The sequence below is a fragment of the Nerophis lumbriciformis genome, linkage group LG35 (genome assembly GCF_033978685.3).
Source record: "Nerophis lumbriciformis linkage group LG35, RoL_Nlum_v2.1, whole genome shotgun sequence".
Classification (NCBI taxonomy): domain Eukaryota; kingdom Metazoa; phylum Chordata; class Actinopteri; order Syngnathiformes; family Syngnathidae; genus Nerophis; species Nerophis lumbriciformis.
Window position 1 is genome coordinate 9646289 of NC_084582.2, and position 12441 is coordinate 9658729.

A 12441-nucleotide genomic window follows, 5' to 3' on the forward strand; every position below is an offset into this window, starting at 1 on the left:
GGGCGGGTGAAGCGCTTCCTGTTCTATGGGGGCGGGTGCTTTCCTTGGCGGTTGCTTGCGTAGAAGAAGAAGCGCTTCCTGTTCTACCGGGAAAAAAGATGGCGGCTGTTTACCGAAGTTGCGAGATCGAAACTTTATGAAAATTAATCGTAATAAAGCGCACCGGGTTATAAGGCGCACTGTTAGCTTTTGAGAAAAATTGTGGTTTTTAGGTGCGCCTTATAGTGCGGAAAATACGGTACTTTGCATTTTGGGAGATTTATTTTGGTTCCGCTGACAGAGACTAACTTGCTGGCTAAGATTTTGAGTAGCTATTACCTTCAACTGATTTCCATTAGCAGCAGTAAGTCAGGCGTCAGAGAGAGGAGCTAATAGAGTTTTGCTACATTAATCATTAGCCCGTCTTCTACGTTTACTGTAAAGGGATGATTTAATGGTACCTCTGGGAGTGTGGTTTTTGCCTAGCAAATTGAGACTAAGCCTTGATTTAAACCGTCTTACTAACAATTTTGGTTTAATAATATAACATTGCAGTGACGTGCGGTGAGGTTCATGGCTGGTGAGGCACTGACTTCATCACAGTCAGATTTACAAACATATGAACCCTAAAGAGTATCTTATTCACCATTTGATTGGCAGCAGTTAACGGGTTATGTTTAAAAGCTCATACCAGCATTTTTCCCTGCTTGGCACTCAGCATCAAGGGTTGGAATTGGGGGTTATTAAATCACCAAAGATTATTCCCGGGCGCGGCGCCGCTGCTGCCCACTGCTCCCCACTGCTCCCCTCACCTCCCAGGAGGTGATCAAGGGGATGGGTCAAATGCAGAGGGCAAATTTCATTACACCTAGTGTGTGTGTGACAATCATTGGTACTTTAACTTAACTTTAACTTTACACATACAAACTGTAGCACACAAAAAAGCACATTTAATAAAAAAAAGCATTATTATGGTCTTACCTTTACTTATAAAATAAGTCCATGAGCCTCTGTTGTGCTGGATTAATGCACCCCCTGACGAGAGTGTTATATCAACTAAAGCCCTCACTTAAACTTTCCACGTGCAAGATTGAATGTATTTAAAAAAGTGTAACCGAGGGTTTATAAATGTCGCCTATACTGTATGAAACTACAAAATAACAAACACGGAGGCTCCAGTTTACACGAGGACCACTTTATTTACCTTCTTTCAAAAACTTCCGCTCCACTCCAACGTGTCATCACTTCCGCTCTTAGCGCCTTCAAAATAAGAGCTCAAGGCATATACTGTATAACAGCGCATAACAGGAACTTAACATCACAAAGAGGAAAACCCATAAAAATAGGTTACAAAAGTTATTTAATAAGAAGCCAAAAAGTGCAAAAACAATAATGTTCGTGTTGGAGGAGTTGTGAATTAGGTACATCTGCAGTCTGCAGGTGTACCTAATGTTGTGGCCCTGCAGTCATTCACAACTCCTCCAACACGAACATTATTGTTTTTGCACTTTTTGGCTTCTTATGAAATAACTTTTTTAAATAGATTCAATCTTGCACGTGGAAAGTTTAAGTGTGGGCTTTAGTTGATATAACACTCCCGTCAGGGGTTGCTGTGCATTCTACGGCGGGGGTGCAGGAGGCGAGCCTCAGCCAGTGCGTCTTTTGCAGCCGTTTTATGATCGCTCAGCACAAGAAATACTTCACACATAGTTGTTGACAAAATACACTGTAGATTATATACCTCAGCTAACTAAACTATGGAAATGTATAATATAATTCATATAGCAATACGGTCTCACTGCACTGCAGGCCAGCAGTTATCCGAGTCCGCAATCCATGGTGAGGCACAACGCAGTGACGTGCCTCAACTGGCTGCTGTTCACCGCACCGTCTCTTCTCAGTATTTGAACGGCAAATGTGAAAATTCAGCGATTTTAAATAAAAATAATCTAAAACGGGTGAAGTTAAATGGAAAATAACTTTATAGTATAATCACTGGATACATATAACAATTTAATAAAAACATTTTCTTTTTACATTTTCGGCCTCACCTGCCTCCAGTGACTGCACGTCACTGTAACATTGGTAGTAGATAATATCATATTGGTAATAGAAAGAGTTGTTTTGTCACAATGATGGGACTCGTATTGCGTTTTGTGTTCTGACCCTTATATGTGACCTTTTTAGTTCTCTGTGTTCCTGGGTTTGATCTTCTTCATGGAGCTCACTGCGGGAATCCTAGCCTTTGTCTTTAAGGATTGGATCAAAGACCAGCTCAACTTCTTCATCAACAACAATGTCAAGGCTTACCGCGATGACATTGACTTGCAGAACCTTATTGACTTTGCCCAGGAATATGTGAGTCTTTCTCTGCTGCCTGAAATGAGTGTTTCAGGGTCCAGAATGTTCTGGCTTTCTCAAGTCGTGTTTGCAGGCAAATGTTCTTGGCAGAAAAGACAAGACTTCTATAAATGTCATGATTAATATAATTGTGTTTATCCAATTACATGAGTGGGGCAGTTGGGATAATTGGTTCCCATGTGTAAACAATAGGCCTTGTTACTACATAAAGCCGATTAGATTCTCTTGTTGTCTCGCTATCTGTGCCTGCAATCTTGTCACAGTTAAGCCCACGCAAGCTGAATGATGCTGCCTTTCAGAGTCTTTTCAAGACCAGATCAAACAGAATCTGTGCGATTTGGTTGTACACTATTTGCCAGTTACATTGCTGCCTGTTATTCCCTTTTCCATTTTCAGTGGTCGTGTTGTGGCGCTCTCGGGCCTGATGACTGGGACTTGAACATGTACTTCAACTGCACTGACCAGAACCCCAGTAGGGAGCGATGTGGCGTTCCCTTCTCCTGCTGTGTCAAAGACCCTGCGGTGAGGCATGGAAACAAATGAATGCACCATAAATGATATACAGTGCTATTAGTGGTGGTGAAACTCTGATATGTTTGTATTTAGATGACCTTTTTCATAAGCCGCAATTGCAGGTTCAAACTTATCATCATAAAAATGCTATTAACTGAACATACAAAATAATTGAATGCTGTTGGAATAAAAGAAAAACACTAAATCACAAAATGACATGTGCGAAGGAGGGAAAAGAGCCAATACTTAATTAATCTTAAGAGGTCCCACTAAAAAGCATGAGTTTATATTCCCAAAGGGCAACTGCACTTTTTTTTTAGAATTTTCCCTATCATTCACAAATCCTTGTGTAAAACAAGAACACGTGTTTTTCTTTTTTTATGCATTTTAACTCGTAAATAAACGCAAGCAAAATTCAGCTAACAATGGAGATAATGGGATTCATGATGCCATTGCTTCTATTCCGCCCATAAAGCCCTCTAAAAACATTTAAAAACTGGCAATAATACTTCATTTACATCTTGTGACCTGAATATTAACCAAGTATTAGCTATATTCTTATTTTAAGCCCTTAACGGTAAGGGACTACTTTTAGCGGTGCCGCAATAACAGAGAGGATGCTGCTATATTGACATACTGAGCTGCTGCTGCTGCTGCATTGCCCCTGAGTTGGAAGAAGTTGATTCTAGATTATAAATCATGCATCTCATTTGGATAGTAGAAGGCTGTGGCCATAAACCGAGAAGTTGCTCAACTTTCACATCCAACTTAATTGGATTGCGAGAAAGACCCAAAAAGACGCTCCCTTTTTTATTAACCTGCATAAGTATTGATTCTTTATCTAAACGGGAAGATATGAACATCTCATCAGTCAGTATCCCAATGAGAGCAGACATTGTACAGTAAGTAGTTGTTTTATTATGTTCGTAGTTTGTATATGTTGTTCAGCACTAGGCAATACTGCAGCATGATGCTTGTGTTTCACATCTGTGGTCCCTTCCAAGGTTTCTCATTGTTCCCATTGGGTTGAGTTTTTTCTTGCCCTGATGTGGGATCTGAGCCGAGGATCTCGTTGTGGCTTGTGCAGCCCTTTGAGGCACTTGTGATTAAGGGATATATAAATAAACTTTCATTGATTGATTGAAGAATCCCCAAGTGGTCAATAATTACATGCACAAGATCCACAGTTTTATACTCAAGGCTACCTGTTCACCCTCATTCATAAACATAGTATAGGACTCTTCGAGTATCACTGATAAGTAAATATTCCTCTTTGTATGAGCGAACGACAAAACATGACAGCTGTATTTCTCTGTTTTTGTTCCACATAGGAGGACGTCATCAACACGCAGTGTGGTTATGATGTTCGACGTAAAGGGGAGGTATTGTCACACAGTTCATTAAATTGTTTAGTTGTATTCAACTTAAGTCATGCATAGTAATTGATTTTGTTCATTGCTAACAATTATGTTGATTGAATTTGCTTATCTACTCATCACATATTGAAGCGTTTGATTAATGCTGAGTCATTGGATGCAAAAAGGAGTGAGATGGCAAAAAGGAGTGAGAAGAGGCGGTGATGATTCAGTCTCAACAAGTTTGTGGTTTAAAGGGGGAACATTATCACAATTTCAGAATGGTTAAAACCATTAAAAATCAGTTCCCAGTGGCTTATTATATTTTTCGAAGTTTTTTTCAAAATTTTACCCATCACGCAATATCCCTAAAAAAAGCTTCAAAGTGCCTGATTTTAACCATCGTTATAAACACCCGTCCATTTTCCTGTGACGTCACATAGTGAAGCCAACACAAACAAACATGGCGGAAAGAACAGCAAGCTATATAGCGACATTAGCTCGGATTCAGACTCAAATTTCAGCGGCTTAAGCGATTCAACAGATTACGAATGTATTGAAACGGATGGTTGTAGTGTGGAGGCAGGTAGCGAAAACGAAATTGAAGAAGAAACTGAAGCTATTGAGCCATATCGGTTTGAACCGTATGCAAGCGAAACCGACGAAAACGACACGACAGCCAGCGACACGGGAGAAAGCGAGGATGAATTTGGCGATCGCCTTCTAACCAACGATTGGTATGTGTTTGTTTGGCATTAAAGGAAACTAACAACTATGAACTAGGTTTACAGCATATGAAATACATTTGGCAACAATATGCACTTTGAGAATGCAGACAGCCCAATTTTCAATTAATATATTCTGGAGACATACCCTCATCCGCGCTCTTTTCCTGAAAGCTGATCTGTCCAGTTTTGGAGTTGATGTCAGCAGTTCAGGGAAGCTAGGGTCGATAGGGGGTTTAGCTCGCTCGTCTGCGGGAACAAACTGCCGCCATTGCTTGCCGTGCTACCGAGGTCCTTTGTCCCTGAATTGCTCACACACTCCGGCAGATTCAATGGGGGTCTGGCGGCAGATTTCTTTGACTTTATCGTTGGAAATGCATCTGCTTTGAGTGTCGCAGGATATCCACACTTTCTTGCCATCTGTCGTAGCATAGCTTTCGTCGGTAAAGTGTGCGGAACAAACATCCAATTTCTTGCCACTTTCGCATCTTTGGGCCACTGGTGCAACTTAAATCCGTCCCTGTTCGTGTTGTTATACCCTCCGACAACACACCGACGAGGCATGATGTCTTCAAGGTACGGAAAACAGTCGAAAAAACGGAAAATAACAGAGCTGATTTGACTCGGTGTTTGAGAAAATGGCGGATTGCTTCCCGATGTGACGCCACGTTGTGACGTCATCGCTCCGAGAGCGAATATTAGAAAGGCGTTTAATTCGCCAAAATTCACCCATTTAGAGTTCGGAAATCGGTTAAAAAAATATATGGTCTTTTTTCTGCAACATCAAGGTATATATTGACGCTTACATAGGTCTGGTGATAATGTTCCCCTTTAATGACATCAGCTATGAGAAGTGGAGCTACATCCATGCTGACCTCTGCTATTGGATCTCCTTAGGGCAGCATTACTCTGATCAATACAATGCTGGCATGGAAACAGCAGTTCAGAGTATCCAGAGAGAGATTCTCGGAATCTGTTAAAAATGTTCAAATAATATCTTGATTATTTCCCCTTTAGTAAGGAAATGTTGTCAAATGCTTATTCCTACTTTGCAGTCATCATTTATTTTAAAGCTTTGGTCAGGATATTGTACTTTTATTTGAAATATATACCATTGCAGCAGTCTGATGAAAGGGAAAAAAATGGCATGTTTCTGAAATGCTCATAAGGTTGAGCTGATTGATACGACCAGAGCAGTCGAGGGCGAAGTGGCAATCAGCTTCATTTTTACTGAGCTTTAAATGCCTCATATGCCAACTCATTTTAATGTCGCCCATGTTAAAAATGCAATATAGAAATGTCCAAAAACATCAGTGGGGCATCACAGCAGAACTTGTGTATCTACTGGGTTAATTACCCAGGCTCCTCTGCACGCTTCCTGCCTTAATAACAGATTGTTCCTCTAGCAGGTATAATTAGGCGCCCGTTATAGCCTAGGGAGCAGCCTTACTCCACTCTGTAATTGGCAATCGGCTGGGTTATGCCAGTCCGCTCTTCTCTCTGTGTGTGTTTGCGTGTGTGTGTGTGTGTGGGGGGGTGTGGCAGTTACGACTCACTGCACTGCAGTCCGACAGATTGCTTGTTGCTAGGCACACTGCAGTACGATGAACCGCTGGTCACATAGAGTAGGCATGAATTCATTTTCCTTGCGTATGTTTACGCCCCTACGTCTAATATTTTGCCAGAGCTATCAGCAGTGTGCAGCTTGTTTGTGGAGAGGAAGCACACAGAATGGTCAGATCAGAAAAGGACAAAGTTAACCACCTGAACAACTTAGTGCTTCCTGTTTTGGTAATTGGCTGCAGAGTAGCACCGTTATTCCTTTAGTGGTTGAAAGCTAGCATCAGGTTGGCATGTTAACAAAATGTTTCCTACGCTCACTTGTCTTTAGCATCAACAAAGACCATCACAGTTTGACACTGCACATTTTATGTCCCATTCTTCAATTACTGAACACATCATTGTGTGCAACAGCGGTACTGTAGAAGTATCTGTATGGAACAGGAAACAGCCTTTGCCTCTCTGGTTTGTTCAGGCCTGACTGTGCCCTCTGAGAAACACTCCCACATGTTCTGATGGGGAGAGTGACTCAACCATCGCTCACATTTTCCACACAGGAGTCAAACTTTTGCCATGTTTGTTTTGTGATACTTTAGTCATAGGTCAGAGTTCAGCAGGTCGCTGTCCTGTCAGAGTGGATTACATAATCAGCCCATTTGTTTTTGCTTTGAAAAGGAGCTGGATCGACAGAAATACATCTACACCAAAGGCTGCGTAGGACAGTTTGAAAAGTGGCTGCAGGACAACCTGATTATTGTCGCTGGTATCTTTGTTGGTATCGCACTTTTACAGGTAAGGTCACCTTGTTTGGGGATTATATTGCTTGAATACATTTACCAAATGAAACCTCTGCCTCTGCTCACATTAGTGGCCCTGTGATTTTGTGTCGTTACTGCCACCTTGTGGCAAGAACCCCACCGTCGAGCCAATTTCTGCAGCACAGCAGCAGTCAGCCCCATTTTTTAAATAGCAGCATCCTTAATCCTCTCCTTTCATTTTCAGATTTTTGGCATCTGCCTTGCTCAAAACCTGGTCAGTGACATCAAAGCAGTCATGGCTAACTGGTGACCTTGAAGGTGGAGACACCTCTCCTGTCTTGTGCAGCTGAAGAGGGACAGTGGCAATGTGTCCTCTGAGCTGAGTTGCACATCCACATACACAAACCGAATTTAGCTCTGAAGAAATAGCTCACAGCAAAAACATTTGCGAGCCAAGCCATTATTTTTCCGACTAACTGGGATTTTGACGCAGATCCTGGATGAAGATGTCTCATACTGCAGTACCCCCCCCCCCCCCCCCCCCCCCCCCCCCCCCCCCCCTCCCCACCTCCTCCCCATCTCGCACAAGTGCGTTTATGGCAAGTTGTTGCACAAAGAAGCTTGTCAGCTGAGAGATTAGAAGCCTTGGAAGGAGACAAAAACTAAAAGACAAAAATGACCCCTTCTCTTAGGTCAAGCGTTACATTGTCAATTCTCGCCACTCAGCAAGGGGCCTTGCACCAAACACATGGATCGCTCTGTTTGTCATCTTCATTGGCTGGTCACATCTGACACTTCAAATCTTTTCAGGAGTTTTAAGCCTGAGTTAAAGTGGAAAAAGTGCCATTAATATCCAGTGATTGTCATGTCTGCAACAAGCCCACAGTACCTCAGGGCCTGGTTGGAACTGTATCCTCTCTGCCTTAAAAAAAATATATATATATATACCTTTCTCTTTTCATCCATTTCCAGTGAATTGGAATGGACAAAGTCAATGCAGAAAAAGATTATTTCTATGGTTAGCAACCGCAGACTTGTTATTTCTCAGAGCATCCCTCAGGCACTTGGGATTGCTGGTTTGGGGCCTTTTACCACATCTGTGTCTTCTGTGTTTTGTATCTTTTATACACACGAACATACATACATACATATGTATATGTATAATATATATATATATATATGTATACATGTATAATATATATATATACATGTGTATACATGTATAATATGTATATGTATAAATGCATAATATATGTATACATGTGAAATATATATATGTATAAATATATATATATATATATATATATATATGTGTATATATATATATATATACTGTATATATATATATATATATATATATATATATATATATATATATACTGTATGTATGTATATATATATATATATATATATATATATATATATATATATATATATGCTTTTTAATGATTGTGTTCATTGTTTTGAGCAGGGTGCAAGAGTATTGCTCCGTTAGTTGGACCAAATAATATCAATCAACCACAAGCAAAGCTTCTCGACTTTATGATTCAAAGCTAACATTAGCATTTCTTAAATAGCCTAAATGTGAATTTACCGCCTCTTTTAAAGTGGGGAAGCGCCCGTTTACAAAAGACATACAGTAGCTGTAACATCCTCCATGCGGTGGTGTTAAAAGTAGATTAGCACATCCAGATTCTCTGTGTAATATGAATTCTGCTTGAACTTGAATTAGATTGTTACCATGCCATACAGCAACAGGCTCACTTAATTGCATTTTAACATGTTATTGGCCTCTGGCTGTTGAATTGTTCAGATTATTTGTGTAAATATGCTTGTTCAGATTATTTGTTTAAGTTTGCACCTCGCCATGTTTTTTGTACTTAATGTCTCGATTTTTCTCATCTGAAGCTGCTTGAAGACTTTGAGCAGCAGCATCGCGTCCCCCTGTCAGTGGCCATCATGCCTCGTGGCTTCTCATCGTGGCTGTACATACAGTATGTGTCTGTTTGGAAATGATGCAGCACAGTATCACGACGTAGGTGGGAGACACCATAAGCCAAATACAACATGAAAGGTTTGTCATTGTTCCCATTAGGTTGAGTTTTTTCTGGCCCTGATGTGGGATCAGAGCTGAGGATGTTGTGGTTTGGTGCAGCCCTTTGAGGCATTTGTAATTAAGGGCTATATAAACAAAGGTTGATTGGTTGGTTGAGTAAAAGACAAGCCACCTTAATAATTTGGGGAACAGCACGGCAACAGTTTTTCCTGCGAAACATGTAAAGATCTTTACTCTGTAGCTGTGTGTGAGTGCGTGTTACATGTCGCACTCACACACATACATCCGTGTTACAAAGCCTGGCGTTCTGATCTTTTTCTTACACTTTTTGAACACAGCACACCAAATTTGAATTCAAGCCTTGCCTGATGCGTCCGTACAACACAGCGCCACCATTTCTCTCAGCACTGATAAATGATTATCCACAGGAGCCTTTTTAGGTCTCATCAGTGGGTGAGAGCCTCTAGCGATGCAAGAGAACACAGAGCCAATATAGAATTATTTACAGTGTGCTGCTCTCACCAAACAATGCAGCATTTGCTTTTTTCTTAGCTTTCACAATTTACAACAGATCCCCTGCTCCGCTCCTGTCTCATCTTGAGTCTGATCTCCAAAATTGCGGGTGACACCCGATTAAATAATCATGAGCCGGTTCATTCAGAAAGCTAACGCTTTGTAACACAAAGTCTCCTCGCCACGTTTTGAGCGTGGGATATTGACGCTGTTTGTGCAACAAGAGGACATCTGGGTTAATTCTTTATGCAGGATGAATATGGCTGATGTGCAGGGAGGCCGATCAAGGCTACAGTGTCATTTTCGCTGCAGCTTCTGTTGTGTCTGGATGGATTGTGCTACAATGATATGTCGCTGCATTTTTAGTTGTATTCATAGCGTAGGTGACTTGATGCTGTAACTTTAGGCGGTTAACCGAGGAGTGAAGGGACCTTTTACTTTGTCCTTTTATCATAACGGCCTTGCATCATGAACCAGCTTGATCATTTCCCAGCTTTCCCTGTGGGCATTTAAATCATCCAAGGAGGAGCCTTATGCATCCCATGAATGTGTAATGTGACTCAGCATGGACCTATAGTGCTCACATCACACGTTGAATTTCTACAGTGCACAGCACATCGGTGAGGAATGTGAATAGAAAGGTGTCTTCAGCAATGTTTTCGTTCTCCTTAGTTGTTTGAGCATGAAAGTAATTCAGCATTCCATTTCTTGTGTTTCCAGGCATGTGGGCTGACCCACATTTTATATTTTTGTAAAAGAAGCCATTTCCTCCCACGCTTTGAAACCTCTTAAGGCTGTTCTGCAGTTAGAAACAGGAGCGTCAATATCCAGACGTTTTTTACCTCACTGGTGGTTGACCTCGGCTCCATTCTAGCCAGTGTGACTGTTGTACTTGCTCACAGTACCACACTTGTTTAGGTCACAACAGCTTCCCACGATCGTTTTCGCCTTCATTTATTCTTTTGCCTTGCAGAAACCACTATGAAATATTGTATACACAGCTCTGGTTAGATGGCCTGTCAGCGAGTATGACACCTGTGGGAGACGGTCTGTTACACTGTATATTGTGTTGAAATGTGCTTATTTCATATATTAAAGCATTTATATCATAACTGTTGTTTTTCAGTTCACCACTCAAGTTACCTGACTCCCTGCCTACAACATATACAAGTAATAAGAACATCTGCAACAAATAATGAGTTAAAATAACATATTTAACAAAAGCATTTCTATATTTGCACAATTAGAAGTGAAATTTTGTAAAATATTTCCAAAAGTGCAGAGGAAATATTATATTGGCTTTCATTTTTTGTGTGGTGTCAACGCTTGCATGCCAGTGTAGCGGTTCTGCGTTTGTGTTAATGATCTGCTACCGCTCAGAGTGGGGCGCAAACCCACAACAAGTTAGAATGAGAGGAAAGTGTGCTAGCCACTAAGACAAAAGCCAGAACTGCTGACCCAGTGGCTAGCGCACTATTTGAAGCTGTCAGGGAGTGAGGTTTACCAATGTACATGTGGGTCAGCCACTCTGGCTGGCGCCCGTTACACTAGCGACAACTGCCCGCCTACAGGAATGAACGAAAGAATACAAAAACTGATTCAATGGCCGTCGTGTTTAAACAAGAAGGTGAGACCTTGCTTTGCTGACTGTCAATACTCAGAGATGCGCACTGACTTGGGCTTGTGGAAAAGACTACAGCGAAGTCTTGGATAATTACTACCATATTTTGCGGACTATAAGCCACTACTTTGTTCCTACGTTTTGATCGGTGCGGCTTATAAAACGGAGCGGATAATTTATGGATTTTTATTTGCTAACGGCCATGATGTTTTGTATTCAACAAATAGTTTTCAACCCTGACAGAAACACTGAAAAACTGTGTTGTTGTTCGCTCACTGTTTGTTGAAAATGTACTTCCTGTTTCATGCCTAGAGCCGGAAGTATATCCCGTTTCGTCTACTATTCATCTATAGCATTTCTGCTCGAAAGGATTATTGATTCTTCACTCCAAACATTTGTAAGTTTTTCAATATAACTAAACAATTCAGACTTACTAAACCATCCCAGTTGTGATGTCTGTAGGAGTGTTATTTGTACATGCTATCGTCATTAGCATTAGCGAATATGCTAACACGTTTACAAGTGTTTGTGTTAGTATTATTAACTTACAATAACATTATTTTTGTATTCATTCAGTTTTGTAAATTCACCAAAATGTCACCGGGGAGTAATTAAGTCAGTTTATTTGATTGGAGAGCTACCGACCACAGCTAGTGGGTCCATGCCGATTACTTCTGTTTTGTTTGATCTTCCGTTTTACTGTCGTGTGGCAAGCACCATTTGGAAACAATTAAGGTACAGTATGTAAATAAACAATTACAAAACCTTTCGTACCAGTATATATTTGCGGCGTATAGTCCGGTGCGGCTAACGTATGTAAAAATATGTATTTCTTCTCAAATTTGGTGTGTGCGACTTCGGTACGATACTTTAATTTTGTATTTGTAACAAGCCACAACCAGGGCCAGCCCATGGCATAAACACAATGTGGTTGGTTAGAGCCATAACTACTAAAAGGCCTGGGCTTTTGAAAATATATATTTTCTTTATTATTTCATTT

At 40.8% G+C, this 12441-nt stretch overlaps 1 protein-coding gene across 1 annotated transcript in view; it reads left to right on the forward strand.

Annotated features, from left to right (window-relative positions):
- tspan17 (tetraspanin 17) overlaps positions 1–7803 on the forward strand; it is a 46976-nt gene extending 39173 nt beyond the window's left edge. The window contains exons 4-8 of the mRNA XM_061927526.2: positions 2167–2337; positions 2737–2862; positions 4185–4235; positions 7169–7285; positions 7496–7803. Coding sequence (XP_061783510.1) covers positions 2167–2337; positions 2737–2862; positions 4185–4235; positions 7169–7285; positions 7496–7561 — 531 coding nt within the window. The 3' untranslated portion in view covers positions 7562–7803. The remainder of the gene's footprint in view (positions 1–2166; positions 2338–2736; positions 2863–4184; positions 4236–7168; positions 7286–7495) is intronic.
- Positions 7804–12441: the final 4638 nt, after the last annotated feature.